Source organism: Chiloscyllium plagiosum, chromosome 3 (assembly GCF_004010195.1).
Source record: "Chiloscyllium plagiosum isolate BGI_BamShark_2017 chromosome 3, ASM401019v2, whole genome shotgun sequence".
NCBI lineage: Eukaryota > Metazoa > Chordata > Chondrichthyes > Orectolobiformes > Hemiscylliidae > Chiloscyllium > Chiloscyllium plagiosum.
Genome location: NC_057712.1, coordinates 128,269,685 through 128,293,256, shown reverse-complemented (window position 1 = coordinate 128,293,256; position 23,572 = coordinate 128,269,685). Strand labels below are relative to the sequence as shown.

General features: G+C 39.0%; 1 protein-coding gene across 4 annotated transcripts in view; it reads right to left on the bottom strand.

Annotated features, from left to right (window-relative positions):
* LOC122548528 (serine/threonine-protein kinase MRCK alpha-like) overlaps positions 1-23,572 on the bottom strand; it is a 493,614-nt gene that overhangs the window by 178,968 nt on the left and 291,074 nt on the right. For all 4 annotated transcript variants that reach the window (XM_043687289.1, XM_043687290.1, XM_043687292.1 and 1 more), the window contains exons 8-11: positions 15,312-15,512; positions 12,605-12,853; positions 10,845-10,924; positions 1,557-1,723 (exon numbers count right to left, since the gene is read on the bottom strand). In XM_043687289.1, the coding sequence (XP_043543224.1) occupies positions 1,557-1,723; positions 10,845-10,924; positions 12,605-12,853; positions 15,312-15,512 (697 nt within the window). The remainder of the gene's footprint in view (positions 1-1,556; positions 1,724-10,844; positions 10,925-12,604; positions 12,854-15,311; positions 15,513-23,572) is intronic.

Genomic DNA, 23,572 nt, shown 5'->3' with positions numbered 1-23,572 from the left:
CTTCATCCCCTCCCCCACTCACCTATTGTACTCTATACTACTTTCTCCCCACCCTCCTCTCATTTATCTCTCCACCCTTCAGGCACTCTGCCTGTTTTCCTGATGAAGGGCTTTTGCCGGAACGTCGATTTTACTGCTCCTCGGATGCTGCCTGAACTGCTATGCTTTTCCAGCACCACAAATCCAGAATCTCTTGAATAGCACCATATCTTCAAACATTCACTCCCTCTGCCACTGTCACACAGTAGCAGCAATGTTTACAATCTCCAAGATGCACTGCAGTAACCTACCAAGCTCATTAGACAACCATAAACTCATAATCACTACCATCCTGACTTGGAAATGATTTGTTGTTCCTTCCATATCATTGGGTCAAAATCCTGGAAAATCCTCCTTAATGGTATTGTGGGAATATCTATGCCAAATTGATTGCAGGGCTTGAATGCAGCATCTCATCACCATCTTCTCAAGGGGTAACTAGGGACGGGCAGTAAATGCTGGCCTACCCAGCAACCCCCATACCCCATGACTGCATAAAGCAGTGTTAGAACTGCCTCCCATTTCATCACGACCTGAAAAACATCTTGTTTTTTGCTAAAGACAGACACAAGTATCAATTTAATATCTCAGCAATGTGAACATGCATAATCCCCTTTTCAGTCCTGAATTATCCACATTCCTCCTCTTAGCACCTTTTTACTATTGATCGGCCTATAGAAGACTTTTACATTCCCTTTGAAATGTTGGCTGCCAGTCTTTTTCTTCTCCATCTTCATCTCTATCTCTTCCATCATCCAAGAAGGTCTATACAGGTTTGATTCACTTTCACGCAAATATACCTTGTCCATGCATTAATTATCAATTCTCTAAAGGCAGCTATTGTTCCAATGCAGTTTCACCTGCTGACCTTTAACTTCGGGTGATTTGGGTCCGATCCCTTTTCAAATCACTGAAGCTGGCATTTCTCCAGTTAATTATTCTCAATTTGAGCTGGTGAAGTGGTGTGAAAGTTTTAACTAGTGGAGGTCCAAAAACATATCGAGGTTGAGATACATAGATCATAAAAAAGTCACAGACAAATACAAAAAAAAAGGCAATAATGGATGCTGGGCTTTATCCTGAAGACTACAAGAGGGTAAAATTCCACTATGGCTATACAAAGCCCTGACTAGAGCACAATTGGAATACTGGTGAATACAGGGTGAGGGGGCATAGTCTAAAAATTAAAAGTAGGTTTTTAGAGGAGTGAAATTAGTAAACACATCTACATGCCAACCGTGGAAGAAGTTTGGAATTCACTTCATAAATGGCAATTGATGCTAGGTATATCATTCACTTTAATTGTGAAATTCGTGGACTTTTATGAAGAAAATAGATTAAGGAATAAAGGGCAAAAGAGGGTACATGGAGATAGAACACAGCTCAGAGGGGCTAATTAATCCACTACTGTTCCTAAGTTTCTCACAGTGTGCCTTAACATTATAATTTTACAGACATCAAGGGCGAGTGCTTCACAATGTCACAAACCAAAATCTGGCTTTGCTTTAGACCCTCACCTTGAAGTTTCCTACTCAGTTCAAGTTTTTCTTGTTCTAAACGTCGTATCCTCCTCTCGTAAGCCTCAGTGGCCAGGCTGTCCTCTAATGTCCGCTGAACATTGATATCGACATCTGTTGAGGATGAACCAGCAGCATCTCTCAGACTGCTTCTGTCAGACAGAATACTGAGAAGAAAACAAAAACATTAGAAAATATCTGCACCGGACATAAAGAATTACTGGTGTAAAGCAAGACAAAAACAAAGCACTTGGATATATTTGAAATCCAATTAGCATGATGCAGGTAGCTTCTACTAGAAAAACCTGAACTCCTCACAAATAAGCCTGCTCTTGAACAGGCTGTATCTGAAATTTAAATTTGCACTTGTAAGATCACCAATACTTATACACAGATCTATAACAAATTATGTCTTTGATAGTTGCAGTTTAAGCCAACTATTTAAAATGGCAGAGAAAATAAGTAAACCTTTTCGTGCAATATTTAACAATAGACTGATGAGCTTTAAATTTTAAGTACTTCATTGTGTACGGTCACTGGTTATTGCACATCACTAATTGCCCTTGAGAAGCTGGTGAGCTGTCTTTTTGAAATTCTACAGTTCATACAAAAATACAAGCAAAACAGTTCAGAAAGGCTGTCTCGTTGGTTCCTCAAACTTGCTCCAATATTTTATAAGACCATGGCTGATCTGATTATTTCACATGCCCATCTACCCAACAAATTTTTGGCCCCTTGGTCAATCAAATATTTATGGACCTCTGGCATAAAAAATATTCAAACACTCTGTTTCCACCAACCTTTGGGGAAAAGAGCTTCAAAAACATCCAACCCCCAGAGGAGAAAATTTCACTTCATCCTTGTATTAAATGGGGGACTCCTTCAGTGACCTTCAGTTCTCAAGTGTCCCACAAGATGAAACATTCTTTCAACATGCACCCTGCCATGACCCCTAATAATTTGCATTTTTCAATCAAGTCACCTCTTAATCTTCTAAATTTCAGGGATACAAACCCAATCTGTCCAACTTTTCCTTGTAAGACAACCCACCCATTCCAGGTATTAGTCTAGTCAACCTTCTCTGACTTGCTTTCAACGCTTTTACATCTTTCTTTAAATAAGGACACCAATTCTGTACACAGAACTCCAGAAGTGGTTTTTATCAATGTCCTGTGGAATCGAAGCATAACTTGCTGACTTTTGTGTTCAATTCTCATTGCAATAAAACAAGACATTCTTGGACAATCAGATTCCTCAACATTATAGAGATCTGCATTTCGGCAATACTCTTTTTTCAATCTTCCTGCTGAATTAACAATTTTACATTTTCCCATATTACACACACAATTCACCAGCTCTCTGCCCACTAACTTCATCTGTCTCTTTTCCTCTGTACCTTCCTCACCCTCTTCACAGCTTACTTTCCTACATAATCCTTGGGTCACACGCAAATTCAGTAATCATAACTTTGGTCCTAAATCCAAGTCATTTATGTAAGTTGTAAAAAGCTGAGGTCTTAACACTGATCCCTGTGGCACACTGCCTGTTACATTTGCCAATCAGAAAACGACCCACTTTTGAAACTTTTAATTTCCTGTTAGCTAGCCAATCTTCTATCCATCCACGATAGCCCTGGCCCATCAGGTTTTATTTTCCGCAATAACCTTTGAAGTTATACCTTATCAAATGGCTTCTGAAAATCTAAGTACAGCAGCTCCACCAGTTTATTTCTATTGACAGCACATCTTACTTAAATAAAAATCAGCAAATTGTTTAAACATGTTATAATTTTTACAAAACTGTGCTGACTGTCTGATTACCTCAAACTTTTCAAAGTATCTTGCTATAACACCTTGAAAAATATTTAATATCTTCACTGTGTCAGATGTTAAGCTAATTGCTCTGTGTTTCTTGCTTTCTGTCTCCTTCCTTTTTTGAATAACGGAGTTACATACATTGTTTTCCATTCTAATAGTAGAAAGGTAAAGATTCCTTAGAGACCATAGGGCTGCTCTCTCACTATGGGGAGACAGTTGGTGATGGTTTAACATGAGGGCCACCACCACTCAGGTAGGGGGAGAAATTGAGAACTTTCCCTAAATCCAAGAAGTTTTGGAAAAGTAAAACCAAGTATATCAACTACCTCACTAGCGTGTTCTTTTAAGAGCACAGGTTGAAGTCCATCAGGAGTCAGGAACTTGTCAGCCTGCAACAATTTGCTCAGGATCACTGTGTAATTTTTTTGAGATTCTCTATAACTTCAATGTCCTGACTGGTAGATATTTCTGTGATGGATAATTCTGGGATATTATTTATGTCCTCTACATTGAAGGCCAATGCAAAATATCCTATCAATTAAGCTACTGTTTCCTTATTTTCTGTTATTAATTTCCCAGATTCACTTTCTAAATGATTAACATTCACTTTACTAACTCCTTTCCTTTTAAAAGAACTGCAGAAACTCTTACTATCCATTTTAATATTTTTAACTAGCTATGTCTCTAACTTTGCTCTCTTTATTAATTTTTAAATTAATCTTTGCCAGTTTTTATATTCTATCCAAGCTTCTGAATACCAACCACCTTTGCAGAATTACACACTTTACATGTAATATTGTAGTAGTCTTCCTTTTGGAATTTTTCTTGCTCATAGGCATGTAGCTATGTCTACTACAGCATCTATATTGATCCAATTTGCCAGGATACCTTAATTAGATCTGCTCCCATGCTCTACTAATCGCTCTTATTTAAGTTTAAAATACTAATCTTGGATTCACTCCTGAAAACTGAATATAAAATTTAATTGCACTAGGGTTGATGATACCCAAGGACACTCCTCCAATGTGGTCATTAATCAATCCTACCTTGTTGCACAATACCAAATCTAGCACAGGCTGCTCTGTGGTTGGCTCCAGAATGTGCTGTTGTCAGAAATTATTCCGTTAATAGTCTATGAACATGGGGAATAGGTACACACAGACTGCTGTTAGGAAGGAATTTCCATATTTTGTTGCTGCAACAGTGATTGAATAATGATAAGTTTCAAGCCAGATGTACACCTTAGAGGGGGATTTGTAGGTGGTGGTGGTACCGTGTATCTGCTGCCCTTGTTCTTCTCGGTGATGGAGATCACAGGTTTGGAAGTTGCTTCATTGCACCTTGTAGGTGGTACACACACTGCCACTGTCTATCAATGGTAGAAGATGTGAATATTTCAAGTTGCAAATAGGTGCCGTAAATAGAAAGATTGATTTGTCCTAGTAGAGTTGAGCTTCTTGAATGTTGTTTGGTCTTGAAAAGTAAAGGGGACCTCTCATTGAACCCTGTGGACTGATGTACTGAACTGTTCCCCACTTTGTTTTCTCCGTTCACCCATAACATTTTTTTTGCCTATATGTGAGTGTGTGGTTTTAAAAGGGTTATAGTTTCAACAAGTAGAATTATTTGTTGATTACTGATAGTTGTTGAGTTTGTGGTTAGATCTTTTATTTGGAATAAGTGGTAATAATTGTTCAGTACAGGAGTCTGGTTGATGTTTTCTGTTAAGTTGAATCTATCAGACAAGTAATTGAGGACTTTATGTACTTAAATTAAATGTTGACTTTTGTGATGACCTTTGGAATAGTAGTGTTCGAGCATCAGCACGTTCTCTTAAGTGGGTCACAACATCAGCAACAATCATAAAAGGAATGAAGAAAAAATCTGCATGCAGTAGTCTAACTGATGCTTTGTACCAATTGCAAATGTTGTTTTACTCATATATTTTAGTTGTCTATTAACATAGATGATTGAAAATGATCTATGATTATTTTGAGTAAATTGATTGTGTTGTCAAACTCAGTAGCTCAACGAATCAATCCAGTCATTCTAAAATCATTAGCCTTTTCAGTTTTGCTGACAAAATTGATTAGAAATAGGTTTTCCAGTTAGTTGTAGCTTAGATTGTAAATATATTAAACATGATGAAATCCCACGTTTAGGATATATTAAACATTACGAAATCCCACATTTGGGATATATTAAACATTATGAAATCCCATGTTTACACAATCTCGTAAATGGTCCATTGCCCAATGGAAAACTCATTCCACATTGTGATGATGTGGAGGTGCCAGCGTTGGACTGGGGTGGACAAAGTCAGAAGTCACACGACTTAAGGTTATAGTCCAATAGGTTTATTTGAAATCACAAGCTTTCGGAGTGCTGTTCCTTTGTCAGGTGATGAATAAGCAGTACTCCTGATAATAATAATAATAATTATAATAATCAGTGCCCTGATCTATCTGTTTTTGGTTCAAAATGGATAAGCTCACACTTGCTTTCATTGAATTTCATCTGCCACAGTTGTGCCCATTCACTTAGCATAAAATTACAAAAGAATATTGATAGACTATCATTTACACTGTCTACAATGCCACCTAATTTTGTGTCATGAGCAAATTTGCATATCTGACTTTCTGTATCACATTCAAATTGTGAATAAATAATAAGGCCCTAACACAAACCTTTGAGAGTTACCACTGGTTACATATCTGCCAATTTGAGGACCCTACTTTCTGTTCCCTGATACTCAACATGTTTCCCAGCCATATCAGTAATTTACCCTCAATTCCATTGGCTTCTTTTACCCCACATAACAGTCTGTTATGTGGGACTTCATCAAATGCCTTTTGGAATGCCATATAAACAATATCCAGAGGCATTTCCCTGGCACTACCTTAGTCACCTCTTCAAAAAATTCAGTGAAGTTTGTCAGGCATGGCCTACCAGTCATGAATCCATGCTGGCTTGCCCTGATTTAACCAAAAATTTTCATAGCGCTCAGCTACCTTCTCCTTAACTATAGACTCCAACAATTTCCCCATCACAGATGTCAGACTAGCTAGTCTGTAAGTCCTTGGTTTTCCTCATTCGACCTTCTTAAAAAAATAGTTACGTGTACAATTTTCCAATCCAGAGGGACAACTTTTGAATCTAAGGATCTCTGAAAAATTATAGTTTGGGCATTTACAATGTGCTCCCCGACATCCTTCAACATTCTCGGATGGAAACCAACAGGTCTGAGGATTTGTCAAGGTTTAATTGCCGCCGGGATGGCACAGTAGCCCAGTGGTTAGCACTGCTGCCTCACAGCACCAGGGTCCCAGGCTCGATTCCAGCCTTGGGCGACTGACTGTGTGGAGTTTGCACATTCTCCCTGTGTCTGTGTGGGTTTCCTCCGGGTGATCCGGTTTCCTCCCACAGTGCAAAGATGTACAGGTCAGGTGAATTGGCCGTGCTAAATTGCCCGTAGTGTTAAGTGCATTAGTCAGAGGGAAATAGGTCTGGGTGGGTTACTCTTCGGAGGGTCGGTGTGGACTTGTTGGGCTGAAGGGGCTGTTTCCATACTGTAGGGAATCTAATCTAATCTTAATTCCATTAATTTCCTCATTACTGATGGTTTACTTCGGTTAATTTTATTCAGTCCCTGTTCCTGATCCACTACTAATTTCCTCGGGACTTCCAGTAAGCTCTCCCCTTTTCTACTGTAAATGCTAAGTCAAAGTAATTATACAATATGTCTGCCACTTCATCATAGTCAGTGATAGTATCTCCACTTTAAGTCTTTAGTGGGCTAACATTGCTCCTGATCACCCATTTTCCCTTTATGTAACTGTAGCATTTCTTCGTATTGATTTTGATGTCCCTGTCAAGTTTCATTTCATAATCACTTTTAGTCACTCTTATAAGCTGCTTTGTGGTCCTTTGCTGGTCTTTGTACCTTTCCCATTAAACATGATCTGTGCTTTTTTTTGCATTTTTCTAAGTCTTTCCTGTTAGTTTTATACTGTCCCTTATCTCATTAATTGTCCATGCCTGATTATTTCTGTGAAGTGGAGCTTTTCCCTCTGAGGGGTATAAACTGGTTTTGTATTGCGTTTAATATTATTCTAAACAACCTCCACTGTTCTTCAGTTGTTTTACCCATTAGCAGACTGTGGAAAGTCTTTGTCTGACCTTATTCAAATCGTCCCTACTGCAATCTAAACTCTAAATCTAACCTGATTCCTGTTCTTCACTTTCAAACATGACAAATGAACTCAAATATGTTATGATCACTATTTGATAAATGAGGAAAGTACGTGTCCCATTGATGAAGCACTGACTACAATTTTCCAAACCTTCCTGCTACCTGAACTTGAATGCTTGCTTTTTGTGATTTATGTATAAGAACTCTCAATCCCCTTATGTTCTGTAGCATTCTGAAATCTTCCTCTATTTAAATAATTATTCAGCTCCTCTAATTTTCCTGCCAAAGTGCATAACCTCTCGTTTCCCCATGTAATTTCCATATGCCAGTTTTTGTTCACTCAATTATCGTGTCTATATCCTTCTGCAGACTATGTGTTATCCTCACCATCTGCCTTCCCACCTATTTTTGTGTCATCCACAAACTTGGCTATCGTACATTCACTTACTTCATCCACTCACATGGTTCCATTCCTACCTAATTATATCTAGAGTATCATTTACAATAGCTGCTCTTCCCACTTGTGTAACTTTACCTCTTGTGTCACCCAATAACCAAGCTTTGGCTCCCTCCTCCTTTTGATTTCAATGCTGGCATTTGGTAACATCACAGTTCCCTCACACATACTGACGACACCCAGGTCTATGTGATTACCACCACCCTCAATTCCTCTAATGTTGCTGCTTCTCTGAGCAGATATTTCCTCCAATTGCGCACTGGGAAGACTGAAGCTACATTTTTCAATCTGTGCAATAAAGCCTGGACCTCTGACTGCATCCTTCTTCCCAAGAAACAATGGGATATTAAATCAGTCTGCTCACAAATCTGTTGCCAAATTTGACCCTGGAGTGAACTTTCAACTACATATTCGTGCCAGCACTAATTCCACTATAACATCACCCAACTATGCTACATTACAGCTTATCTAATACTGAAACTCTTGTTCATACCTTAGTTATTTTGGGTTTGATTATTCCAATGCACTCCTGGCTGGTCTTCTGCATTTTATCAAAATGTATTCACCTGTGACTCCTGTACTTGGTAACCTACACTAGCTCCCATTCAAACAATGTCATCATTTAAAACGTCTTGTCCGTGTTTTCAAAACCCTCTATGACCCACTGCTTCCCAGTCTTCTTCTCCAGTCTTACAATCTGCTGAGATATCTGCATATCTCTGACACTTTGACACCCTCAGTGGCTGCTCCATTTAAGCCCTCTGTCAGGGAATCCAAACATTTTCTGACCAGCATCGCTGAATAGAGGATCATGGTTTTTCAAAAAACTGTACAAAAAATTCTCATTACTTTTACTGGTGCAAACCTGGAGTTTGAGGAATTTATGTCACACTCATATGTGAAACAAAAATGCAGGGATCTAAAGCTGCCTCACAGCTGTTCAAATGATATCCTGAGCCCATGGCAAAATCTTCACTTTATCCATTCTTTTCTCCTGAACTCCTCCAATCCTCACTTGGAGTCATTATTGCCACTTTGGGAGGTTCTGTGTTATGATCTGGAAATTCCTCCCTGAGGCCTTCTGCCTCTCTTTTTTCCTTTAAGACATTTCTTAAAATCGAGCTTTTCATTTGATCTAACATCTCATATGTCTCCATGTTATATTCTGTCTGATGGTGCTCCTGTGAAGTGAATTTTAATTTTTTAATATATTAACGGTGCCTCTCGTTGAGTAGCAGAAGAACCAAAGGCAACATGAAAAAACTTTATTTTAGCGAAGGTTAGCTCAGATTACAATGGGCTCTTGATCAGATGGGCCAGTGGGCTGAGAAGTGGCAGATGGAGTTTAATTTAAATAAATGTGAGGTGCTGCATTTTGGGAAAGCAAATCTTAGCAGGACTTATACACTTAATGGTAAGGTCCTAAGAAGTGTTGCTGAACGAAGAGACCTTGGAGTGCAGGTTCATAGCTCCTTGAAAGTAGAGTCGCAGATAGATAGGATAGTGAAGGTGGCATTTGGTATACTTTCCTTTATTGGTCAGATCATTGAGTACAGGAGATGGGAGGTCATGTTGCGGCTGTACAGGATGTTGGTTAGGCCACTTTTGGAATATTGCTTGAAATCCTGGTATCCTTCCTATCAGAAGGATGTTATGAAACTTGAAAGGGTTCAGAAAAGATTCACAAACGGTTGGAGGATTTGAACTATAGGGAAAGGCTGAATAGGCTGAGGCTGTTTTCCCACAGTCGAAGGCTGAGGGGTGTCCTCATAGAGATTTATAAAATCATGAGGGGCATCGATACAATAAATAAACAAGGTCTTTTCCCTTGGGTGGGGGTGTCCAGAACTAGAGGGCATAGGTTTAGGGTGAGAAGGAGAAGATATAAAAAGGACCTAAGGGGCAACTTATTCACGCAGAGGGAGGTGGAATGAGCTGCCAGAGGAAATAGTGGAGACTGGTACAATTGCAAAATTTAAAAGGTATCTGGATGGGTATATGAATAGGAAGGGTTTAGAGGTATATGGACCAAGTGCTAACAAAAGTTGAAATTAGGTTGGAATATCTGGTCGGCATGGACGCATTGGACCGAAGGGTCTGTTTCCATGCTGTACATCTCTATTACTCTATGACTCTAAGACATATTCAATTATAACTTTTAAATGAAACTCAATTTACATTTGAAGACAAAGGAAAATTATTGGTTTATGGGAAAAGGGCAGCTAGGTGGGACTAGCTGAATTGAACTTTCAAAGATCTAGGACAGAGTTAGTAGGCCACATAGTCTCCGTCTGTGCTAGTCAATGATTCTAAAGCATGTGTTGAAGGATATCATTACATTGAGAAAGCCCTAAATTTACTTCTTGAACTGCTGCAGTTCATTTAGTGTAGTTACATTTACAATACTGTTGGAGAGAGTTCCAGGACACAGGAGGACTGGTGATGTATTTCCAAGTCAGGATGGTGTGTGGTTTGGGGAGGAGCACCACCCATTTGCAAGTTCCTCAGTAACTATTGTCCCTGTCTGTCAAGAGACAGTGATCATGGGTTTGGAAGTTGCTGTCTAAGGAGCCTTAATGAATTTCTGTGATGCATTTTGTAAGCAGTATACAGTGCAGTTATGGTGGTGCAGGAACTCACCATTTCGCGATGTGGTGCCAACCAAGTGGCTGCTTGACTTGGGTGATGTCAAATTTCTTGATTTTTCTTGGAATTGCACTCATCCAGTCAAATACTATATCACAGTAGATGCTGAAAGTGCAGCTGAAAGTAAGGAGCTTGCAAATTCATACAGCACAGCAAAACAAAATCACTGCACTTACCAGTTAGTAGTATATGTGAACCCTATGAACGGAAGGTGGTGCCCAGAGAAAGCGGTATGTGTAAGTGGAGGCATCGTCTCCTGAAAGAGAATAAAAGGCATGCTTTATTGACTTTTTTCTTTTCTCATTTTTATGTAGGTTTTAAAAGCAATCTAAACTGATAATGTCCTTTCCTCACTGATAACATGTACCATTCAGTCTCTCCTCATTTAATAATTACCTCCTGATGATGTTATCCTGTGTCAACAAGGAAGGATCATGACATAACCCTTAACACCCTGAGGCACCAGTTTCCCTTCCTTTCCACCTGTTTTATTTTATTATTAACTTTCTCTACGGAAAGCACTTCACAGAAAATGTTAAATCATATCACAAATTTCTTATTCTTAGGGTTTTGCAATGGCGTAACATTTGTTATGTTGACCATAACAACTGCGGTTTTTCCAATGATTCTTGTTTCCAGTAAACATTGTTTTGTAAAATTCCTACTTACCTACATCTACCTTGACCTCATTCAAAATAGTAAAGCTTGATTTACAAAAAGACACAATTTGAAAGGTGATATGTGTACAAGCAATGTGAAGAATGTAATTAAGAAAACTGAGGGGATATATTTCAAAACAAAATATCAAAAAGAATCTGCTTTCACACTAGGATCATAACTCATTTTTTAACTTCAACTCAATTATCATGCTGATGCAAATCCTACCTGTCAGTACTGTCTCCAGAAAACTTAAACCAGAGATAGATTGAACAATATCATAGATTTCATGCTGGAACCTATACTGTGCAAACATGTCTTCTCCTCATAAATTTGATGAATAAACTCTTTAGCACTTAGACATGATTCTATACACACAGTTAAGCACTTCCAACGCAAAATACACTGTACATAAAGTTAGTCAACTTTCCATTTTATTTTTTTAATCCTGCTTTCATGAATACCTATATCATTCTCAAACACACAAGAATTTGCCAGTTAACATGGACATACAAGATTCTTATCGGACTTGACAGCACAGATGTGGTCAAGCTGATTCCCCCTGATGAACAGTTCAGGATCAGACATCATAATCTCAGAACATCAGGTTGAACATTTAAAACAGAAATGAGGAGGAATTCCCCCTCTCAGATGGTAATGAATCTATAAAATTCTTTACTGCAGAGGATTGTCGAGGCTGGGTCATTATGTATATTCAAGATTGAGACAGACAGATTTTTAATCAATAAGGTAATTAAGTGTTATGGGAAAAGGTAGGAAAGTGGAGCTGAGGATTATCAGATCAGCCACGATCTCATTGGAACATGGTAGATTGAATGGCTTATTTCTGCTCCTACGTCTCACAGTCACGTATGCACTGTGGTTAACTTGAATAGTATTGAGAGGGTGAATCATCCAAAATATATAGAACTCGCACTTAGGAAGCTGACAAGACAGATATAAAAAAGGATATTTCAAATAATACAAAGATGAAGAATTAAAGATGAAGTCAGATGAAAGTTCTTGAATAGCTGAAAAGAGAATAATATGTCCTTTTCTGTTCTGATACTGATTGACCTGCTGCATCTTGCTAATGTTCTATTTTTACTTCAGAATTGGAGTATTTTCTTTTCCTCTCTATAAAATGACTAATAAATGCTTTTTTGTTGAATCCTGCTGGTTTATTGAAAAATCAACTGTCTAAGATACGGCTTCACCTGAGAGGTACCTAGAATTTTATCCTCTTCTAAACTAAATTCATACATATGAAGTAACTTACAGAATTTTTCAAACAGTCATCATCCACATCAAAATTTGACGTGTCTGTGGGACTGCTAACTTCGGGGATATAAGGTGCTTCACAATTTCTGATGTTGTCCCAATCAATGCCGCTGAAGAATGGATGTTTCTTAAAGTCTTCAATTCCATTTTGACCCAGCCGGTGCTCCCTGCTACAGATCAGCCTCCGGATAAGGTCTTTAGCATTTTCAGAAACATCAGTGATTTGCACTGGGAACTGAAATCGCTCCTGGTTGTGGGAGAGTTAAATACAGAAATTAATCACATGCTTAGAAATAAGAGGCTTCCAGGTATTATTCGCTAAAGCATCAGAAATTACCAGAGTTAAATCACCACTGACATTGCCCTTGATACAAATATAACATTTTTTTGAACTGGTTCTTAAGTTTTAGGGAAATCCTGGGGAAGTGATAACAATCCAGTTGTGAGGCACAGGTCTACTAGCTTGAAGATGTTGTCCTTGCTCATGAAGCTGCTGCTGTCTGGTGTTTGTGTCCTTGGTTCATCTAGTAGGGCGGTCAGTATTGCTTTGTGGTTAAATCTGCAACTTTCTAATCTGCAGACACAGTTGCAGAATTACTAGAAATTTGAAAGATGATCACCAATATATCCACTGTCCAAATTGGCATCTCTTTTAACACGCTAAGTGAAGATCATCAGATCTTGGGAATCTGTTGACTTCCAGTCCCACTAATTTCTCCAATATGACTTTTTTTCTATTAATAGCAATTTATTTCAGCCCCAAACTCTCACTAAACCTTTGGAACTTAACTGTTTGAGGGAGTATCGTGTGCCTTCCTCTGTGGAGACATAGACAAAGTACATTTTTTTCTATTTCCAATTATAAGTTCTTTAATGGACCCGCATTTGTCTTTGTTAATCTTTCCTTTTTTATGCACCTACAGAAGCTTTTACAATCTATTTTAATTTTTTTTTGGTATTTTCCATTCACATTTAATTCTTCCTTTCTTTACAAATATTTTGAACCTCCTTTACTGATTTCTAAAATTGGCTAAATTGTCAGGCTTACAATTTTTTTTGGCAACTGTATAAGTCTCCTCCTGCGATCTAATGATACCATTAACTTTCCCTTTAGCCATGGCTTTTTTACTGTTCCCTTTCAGTACTTGAGCCTTAATGCAAGTCATGTTTTTTTGAGAATTAACTGTAATGCTTAGATTTAAGACATTACAGTTGCACAGTGGTTCAGTGGTTAGCACTGCTGCCTCACAGAATCAGAGACTCAGATTTGATTCCAGTGTTGGGTGACTATCTGTGTGGAGTTTGCACAGTGTTCCCTGGGTGGGTTTCTGCTGTGTTTCCTCCAGTTGCCTCCCACTGTCCAATGATGTGCAAGTTAGCTGGAAAGGTCATGCTAAATTGCCCCATAGCGTTCCAGGATGTGCAGGCTAGGTGGATTAGCCATGGTACGTGTGTGTGTGTGTGTGGGGGAGGGGGGAGAAATGGATCTGGGTGGGACGCTCTTCAGATGGTTGGTGCAGCCTCAATGAGCTGAATGCCCACTTTCTGCTTCATGAGCTTCATATTTTACCAACTTAATGGACAATTCTATTAAACTACGTTCACTATTTCATAAAGGTTCTTTTACAACTACATTATTGATTAGTGTTCCTTCATTGTCGTTGTCCAGGTCTGGCAGAGTGAAGAGAAAGCAGAATTAATACTTAGAGTTAACACTTCTTCAGAACTGTCCCAGTTGGTTCCTCAACATTCAAAACTATCTCAAATGTGTTCCAGGAAATCTTCCTCTACAGCATTGGTGCTCATTAGATTTACCAAGTTTATATGCAGACTGAAGTTATCCACGATTACTACTTACGGAACTCTAATTTCATGATTTATGTTAGGTATTAAATTATCACTACTGTTTGGTGGTTATAAACCACTCCTATTCCTGTTGCCTTTTACCATTTTCTTCATTAAATTTCTAATCAAAACAATTTTAAAAAAAAAGTCTCATTAGATGATCCGTCCATAATATCGATGGCTTCACTGCTACTTTTATTGCAGATTTTACTTTTTCTTTTATGGGATGTAGGGTTCACTGGCTGGGCCAGCATCTACTTCATATCCTGAATCACTTTACGGAAGGTGATGGTGACTGCCCTCTTGAACAGGCACAGTTCATTGAGTAGGTATGTCCACTATACTATTAGGAAGGGTAAAAGGAGGTTGCAACAAACCACTGGGTGACCACAACATTTCAACAGTGCCATGCTAGGTGTAATGGTATGAAATGCTAAAGTTTTTATCTGATGCATTTCACAATCAGAATTTCTACCTTATGCTACAAAAGAAGATTGGTGTTAATTCCCTCTCCACCAAAACATATAAATTTCCATTGTGTCTCCAACTTCAGAACTGAAATGCCAGTCAAGTAAGCCTGTTTGATAAGCCTGTTCCTTCACTGAATTTATGAAGTGTTTTGAGAAGGAAGAAACTTAAAACAGCAGACAATATTTTACACATAATTTCCCATCCTTGGCAAGTAACAGTTTTTAAAGAGATAGGTGCAGATCATTTAGCAGAACGCTTCTTTCCTAATAAAACAACACATTTTAGGTTACTAAGGAACCTGAGTGGACCCAATCATGTCTAGAGTTATCTGACAAGGGAAAGCATATAAAAAAACAGGTTAGGGAGGGGGTTAGATAAAAGACACTCACTTTGTGGTTCATAATTTTTCCATAGGTTTCTACTAAAGATTCTGCATAAAAAGGCGTTTCTCCAAAAAGCATTTCATACATGCAGACACCAAGTGACCACCAGTCACATTCTGGCCCATATTTCCCTTTGCCATCTTCCATGGCTTGCAGGATTTCAGGAGAAATGTAGTCGGGTGTTCCAACTGCAACAGAAGACTGGACCTGCATCATAGAAATAAATGTTAAATTTCTTATAATCACACTAAAGCTAAGCCTAAAGCCCAAACAACAACCAAGTCTCAATTCAGACTTCCTTTTAAAAAGTGCTTTTTAAGACATTTTCCCAATGTTTCTGGAGAGGATATTGAATATAAATACATGAGCAACTTCTGATGAGCCAGTTGAGGAAAGTTCATTGACTTATCATGTTAAATCTACTTCTCTGCCACAAAAACGTACAAATTAGGAGCTGGGGTAAGCTGCTTGGTCCCTCAAGACAGTTGATAAGATCATAGCTGACCACTGTCTTAAATGGGCGACCCATTATTAAACACCAAGCCCAAGTTCCTGAATCTTCACAGGAATGAAGGTTCTTTCACTTCGGGATTACATCTGTTTGATGCAAGGCACCCATTACACTTCTGAAAATGTGTTGCTGGAAAAGCGCAGCAGGTCAGACAGCATCCAAGGAGCAGGAGAATCGACGTTTCAGGCATGAGCCTTTCTTCAGGACTTCTTCATTACACTTCTACCATCCAGGAGATACAAGCCCATTAAGTCCAACCTTTCCTCATAAGGCAGTCCAGGTATTAGTCTAGTAAGCCTCTGAACTGCTTTCAAAACAATTACATTCTTCCTCAGATATGGAGACCAAGATTATACACAGTACTTCAGATACTGTCTTACCGATATCCTATAAAACTGAAAAAAGCCTGCATATCTTTGTATTCAACTCATTTACAACAAACCATAACATTCTATTAGCTTTTCTTATCATTTGTTGCACCTGCATACTAACCTTTTTGGTGATTCCTTTTGGACATGCAAGTCCCTCCATTCAAATCTTTGCAATTTCTCACCATGTTTTTTTTTACTCTGAAATGGACAATTTCATATTTTTTCCACATTATACTCCATTTTCCAGGTCTTTTCCCACCGCTTAACTTATTCCTTTGTAGCTTCCTCATTTGTACTCTCACATTCTGAACTATCTTGCGTTATCTGCAAATTTAGCATTTACACCTTTGGCCCTTTTACTGATTCAATCATATAAGTTGTAAGAAGTTGAGGACTAAAACTGATCATTGTGGCACACCATCTTATGAAACAGAAAATGAAACATTTATGCCTACTTTCTGTTTCCTGTCTTTCTTCTGACCAATCTTCTATCCATGCTGATATATTAGCCCTGGCAGCATAAGTTTTTATTTTCCAAAATAACTTTTCATGTGGCATCTCATCAAATCATCTCACTGGTTAGCACTGCTGCCTCACAGACCTGGGTTTAATTCCAGCCTCGGGCGACTGTCTGTGTGAAATTTGTGCATTCCCTCCATGTTTGCGTGGGTTCCTCTAGGTGCTCCGGTTTCCTCCCACATGTGCAGGTTAGGTGGATTGACAATGCTAAATTGCCCAGAGTGTCCAGGGATGTGCAGGCTAGGTGGATTAGCCATGGGATATGCAGGATTACAGGAATAGGGTTGGGTGGGCGGCTGTCGGGTTGAGATGCTGGCTGGAGGGTCAGTGTGAACCCCACGGACCAAATGGTCTGCTTCCACACTGTTGGGATTCTATGATCCTATGAAATGCCTTCTGAAAATTTAAGAAGTGTATGCCCACCAGTTTCCCTTTATCCAGAACACATTATATCCTTAAAGAATTCAATCAAATTGGATCAACATGACTACCCTTTTTTCAAAATTTTGTTGACTCCGTTTGATTACATTAAGCTTTTCTTAGTGCTGTGTTATGACTCCATTAATACTAACTTCTAACATCTTTCCAATGACAGATGTTGATCTAACTAACCTATAGTGTCCTTTTTGCAAATAATGTTATCTATTGTTCAATATAATAGGTCTATTTACGCACAAAACTTAGGAAATTTTGCAGCATTAAAATCAATATCTTATAAGCCACTTTTTCTATTCCCCCCGATAAAGTTCATCATGACCTGGGAATTGTCAGCTTGCTGGTCTGAATATTTGCTCAGTACCATTTCCTTTGTGCTTGTCATTTTCTTGGGTTCATCCTTCCCTTCCACTTCCTGATTTACAGATATTTCTGAGATGTTACTTGTACCTTCTACAGTGGAAACCAATGCAAAACAGCTATTTAACTTATAACTTAGTTGTAATCTCCTTATTTTCCGCCACTCGCTAGACCCACTTTCTGTATGCTCCATGTTCACTTTAACTCAATTCTTTTCCTTTTCAAACATTTATAGAAGCTCTTGCTATCTATCTTTATATTTCTAATTAACTTTCTCTTATTAATCTTTTAGCCAATCTTCACTTATTTTTGATTTTCTGTCTAATGTTTTGATGTGCCACCCATCTTTGTACAATACATTTTCCTTTACGTTTGATGCTACCAAGGATTGCAGAATTTTCTAACTTGTTGGAATATGTCTATTTTCCCTTAAAATAAGTATCCCTTTATCCCTAATGACTACCGTCTAATCTAGTTTGCCCTTCACAGTTGTTGCAGAATCAGCTAAGTTTGCCAGTAGCGTTCCTTTTCATTGTGTTAATGACAGCCCAAATTCTAAACACTAACCGCAACAACCATCTTTCTAGATGGCATTCACTATTATTTAGAAACAACAACAAGATGCTTCATCACATAGTACCATCTAATGATTATATATAAGATTTATAATGTCAATAAGTTGCATATGTTACTCATACTCCAAGTAGACACACTGCCCAAAAGAGAAAAAATAGGGAAAGAGGAAAAACTAAAAAGGAAAGGCACAGGAGACCATCATAAGTAAAAGGCCGTTCCTTTTTATTCACTCATGGAATTTGGGTATCACTGGCTTGGCCAGTATTTATTGCCCACCCCTCATTGCCCTTAAGAAGGTAGGGGTGGTGAGTTGCCTTTTTGAACCGTTGCAGTCCATTTGCTCTAGCTGACCCACAATGCCATAATATTAGGGAAGGTGTTCTAGAATTGAGACCCAACAACAGTAAAGGAGTGCCACTTGGAGTGGAATTTGCAGGTGAGGGTATTCCCACACATCTGCCGCCCTTGTACTTCTAAATGGTAGTGGTCATAGTTTGGAAGGTGCTGTTGAAGGAGTCTTTCTGAATCTCTGCAATGCATCATAGTGGTGGCACAGTGGCTAAGTGGTTAGCACTGCTGCCTCACAGCACCAGGGTCCCAGGTTCAATTCCAGCTTCGGGTGACTGTCTGCGTGGAGTTTGCACATTCTCCCTGTATCTGCGTGGGTTTCCTGCAGGTGCTCTGGTGTCCTCCCACAGTCCAAAGAGGTGCAGGTCCGGTGAATTGGCCATGCTAAACTGCTCATAGTATTAGGTGCATTAGTCAGAGGGAAATGGGTCTGGGTGAGTTACTCTTCGGAGGGTCGGTGTGGACTGGTTGGGCCGAAGAGCCTGTTTCCACACAGTAGGGAATTTAATCTAATCTAAATGGGACACACTGCTGCTACTGAGCATTAATGGTAGAGGGAGAGAATGATTGTGAATATGGTGTCAAGTCCTGGATGACATCAAGCTTCTTTGCTGTTGTTGATACTGCACTCATCCACGTATTCCATCACAGTCCTTACTTTTGCCTTGTAAATGGTGGATATGCTTTAGGGAGTCAGGAAGTGCCCTAGTTACTACAGAATGTCTACCCTCTGACTTGCTCTTGTTGTCATTGTGTTCATTAGGCTAAGCCAGCTCAATTTCCGGTCAATGGTAATCTCCAAGATATTGATAACAGAGGATTCAACAAGGGCAATGGTTAGATTCTCTCTTCTTAGAGATGTTCATTGCCTGGCATTTGTGTGGCATGGATGTTATTGCCATTTGTCAGGTCAAGCCTGGACATTGTCCAGAACATAGTTATGCTGGTGTCAATAGATTCAAAACATTAGCAATGACTGTGTTTTTAAAATTAATTCATGTGACGAGGGTGTCACTGGCTAGGCAGTATTTATTGCCAATCTTTAATTGCCCGGAGGGTATTTAAGAGTCAACCACATTGTCGTGGATCTGGAGTCACATGTAGGCCAGACCAGGTCAGGAAGGCAGTTTCTTTCCCTAAAGGACATTGATGAACGACAGAGACAGCCAGACCTGCTGAGTTTCACCAGCAATGTCTGTTTTTCTGTTGGCTTTTGTCCAGGTCTTGCTGCATTTGGGCATGGACTGCTTCAGTATGAGAAAAATAGCAAATATCCCGTCTTCTGACAATTAAGATGGAAAGAAGGCCATTGATGGTTGGGCCTAGTTCAATGGTCTGAGGAACTATCAGAGAAATCCTGTAGCTAAGATGACTGATCTCCAACATACACAAACATTTTCCTCTTTACCAGGTCAGACTTCAACCAGCAGAGTTTTCTCCCCGATTCCTAATGACTCAAGCTTTGCTAGTTAAGATATGAATCTGAGTATTTTCCACATTAACTGCAGGTAACAAGTAACTTGAGGTAATAAACACTAAAGAAACTCAGCAGGTCTGGCAGCATCTATGGAGAGAGAAACAAAGTTAACACTACAAGTCTTTTCTTCAGTAACAGGATGGCTTTGTCTTTGTAATAGTTGAAAATTTCACATGGTTGAAGGTTTCAATCTTTCAAGATAGAAAGGATCCTCTTGTGGCATAGTGGTAGTGGCCCTACCCCTGGACTGAGAGGACCAGGTTCAAGTCCCATCTGCTCCAGAGATGTGTAATAACATTTCTGAACTAGTTGATTAGAAAAGTAGATTAAATTAAAAAAAAAACAATGTACAAATCTATGATAAGAAATCTATCTTTTGTAGCAGAGTAGCTCATACAGGGCTTGCAAAGATTATAAGGTCTTATAAATCAGACTCAAAACATTAACTCTATTTCTTTCTCCCTCTCTCTATAGATGCTGCCTGACCTGCTGAGGTTCTCCAGCATTTTCTGTTTTTACTGCAGATCTCCAGCATTTGTTAGTATTTTGCATTTACTGACTAAGCTTGTTGAGTCCTCCAGGAAATAGTTACTAGATCAGGTCTGAGGCATGCGTTGATGGATCCAATAAGATGGAAAAACATACTTAGAAACACAGGAAAAGACCAGGCCATTCAGCCCGTCAAGCCTGCCCTGCCATTCAATGTGATCATGGCTGTGGTAACATCGCAAAGGTCCATAACTCTTAAGTAAAAAGAATTCTCCTCATTTCTGACACAGTCCTGCGGATGCAGATTATCAGGTGCTGGGGAACTGTCAGTTTTTAACACGATTAATTTCTCTCGTACCTTTTTTTTAACCAATACTGATTTTATTTAATTTCTCCTTCTCACGAGATCCTTGGTTCTGTAACAATTCCAGGAAGGTAAACCAAATGTGTTTCAATACTGCAATTTCTTTGCTCCCAGTACAATGTCCCCCCATTTATAACTAAGACACCTACATTACTCTTCATTAATCTTTTCCTCTTCACATATTTTAGGAAGGTTTTACAGTCAATTTTGATGCTCCATGCAAGTATAATGGAGCCCCCTTTTCTTCCTCTTGATGAATCTTTTTATTGTCTTTTGCTGAATTCTTAAATGCTCCCAGTCCTCAGGCTTGTTGCTTTTTCTGGCAATTTTATGTCTCCTTATTGTATCTAATACTATCTCTAATTTATTTTGATCGCCATGGTTGAGCCACCTTTCCTATTTTATTTTTGCATCATATAGGAATAATTGCTTTAATTAATACATATGTTGCTTAAGTATTAGTCATTGCCTATCCACTATAAACCTAATCCACCATTGCAAACCAGTGCCCATACCCTCGTAGTTCCCTTAATTTACATGCAGATTTAACTTTTTCACTCTCAATCTTTATGATCAATTCTGTAATTTTATGGTCTCTCTTCCTCAACAGACACCGCACAATCAGATTGTTAATTAAGTATTTCACACTGCGCAATATCCAGTCTAGGACAGCCTGCTCTCTAACTGCTTCCTCAACATGTTAGTCTGAAAAAAAAATCATGTATACACTCCAGGAATTCCTCTGCCACAGTATTATTGCTAATCTGGTTTATCCAATCAATTGAAATCACCCATTATGGCTACAACCTTATTACATGTGTCTCTAATCGGTTTCATGTGTTTCCTTACATCTTGCTGTTGTTTAGGGGTGTAAAGATAGCCTCTATGATTGTTTTCAGAGTCTTGGTCATTTTTATTTTGACTCACAGAGATTCCACATCATGATATTCTACACAAATATCCTTCCTCACTCTTGTGCTGAATTACTTGTACTAACAATGCTATCTGACCTCCTTTCCCTACTTGTCTGTCCTTTCTAAATTGAAAAGCCCTGGATGCTCAGTTCCCATTCTTGGTCACCCTGCAGCCATATCTCTGTCATTATAACTATATCATATCCATGTATATATATTTTGTGCTGTCAATTCATCTACCTAGGTTGTAAAGGTCTCAGTCTTGGGTATATTACTGAAGGAAGCTTGGTAACGTATAAGGCCAAATTCAAATTGTATCAAGATGTTCTGCTGAATCTCCTCCAATATCATTAGAAAATATCATGTGCTATACAAATCCATCAAAAGTGAGAGGCAAGTGCAATTCCTACAAAGATCAATACGTCGCTGTGAAACATACCATTTGCCACTCAACTTAGGCATTGGATTCACTGAGAGAAGAGGAAAATCCAGCAACAATAAGCACTCTGAGCAGAAATAACTCAGCAGACAATAAGCAAAATTGTCTCAAACCCAGCAGATACATGCAACTTTGTGCTCAGGAAATATCTCGTGGGAATTAAAGTGCATGCTTAATTTTAATATTTAAAAATAACATTTCTCTTTCACTGCTAAACTGCAGCAATTTAACTACCACACAGCAAATACTGGTGCTTGTCCTAAGAAAATTAATGTTTACATGTGCTACTGAAGCTTTGATAAGCTCTGCAATTTATGTCAATGGGATAAGCATGAAGTATCTCTAGCTGCATACAAACCACAATATACAGATGTGATGTTTACTCAAAAATATTAGAAATAAACATACCATGAAAGGTTCATGGAGAATTTAGTAAGGAATTAATTATATGAACAGTGTATGGCAGACATGTGTTTCAGGTACAATGCAGCTGGGTCAGTACAGCACTGCTGATAAGGAGGCATGTGCATGGGCAACAGTGAATGAACATCGGTGAAGGAGATGAGAATCGTAAGTTTGCATGCAATGGTACACCTTAGGCAAAGAACTGAAGTACCAGCAAAGTATAATGTATTTGTGTAAGGCCAATGTCTTTCAGTACTTCTGTCTGTCTGCACCAGTGGTATAATACTGGTTTTAACCTGAATGGCCATATTGTCATTCTGGTAAAATTATTGTGGTAAAGAATGGTGTGAGTGAGACATTTATCCTGGTAAACATGTGTAAGGCAAAGAGAATGAGGTGTTTATCCTGGTAATGGTTGTGTGCGAGTCAGGTGTTTCTCCTGGTAAATGGTTGTGTGCGAATCAAGTGTTTCTCCTGGTAAATGGTTGTGTGCGAGTCAGGTGTTTCTCCTGGTAAATGGTTGTGTGCGAGTCAAGTGTTTCTCCTGGTAAATGGTTGTGTGCGAGTCAGGTGTTTCTCCTGGTAAATGACCTTGTGAGTGAGGGTTAGGGTTATGGTTCATTTTGGTAAAGGATCGTAAGATTGAGGTGTTATCCTGGTAAAGTGCATTGAGTGAAGTGTCTATCCTGGTGAAGGACATTATGGAGAAGGTGTTTATCTGGATAAAGGGATGTGTGGAGAAGGTGTTTATCCTGGTAAAGGGCCATGAGTGAGGTGTTTAAACTTGGAAAAGATCTGTGTGAAAGAGTTTAACCTGATAAAGGGTCACGGATGAGGTGTATATCCTGGTAAAGGGCTGTGTGGAGAAGGTGTATATCCTGGTAAAGGGCTGTGAGAGCGAGGTGTATATCCTGGTAAAGGGCTGTGAGAGTGAGGTGTATATCCTGGTAAAGGGCTGTGTGGAGAAGGTGTATATCCTGGTAAAGGGCTGTGTGGAGAAGGTGTATATCCTGGTAAAGGGCTGTGTGGAGAAGGTGTATATCCTGGTAAAGGGCTGTG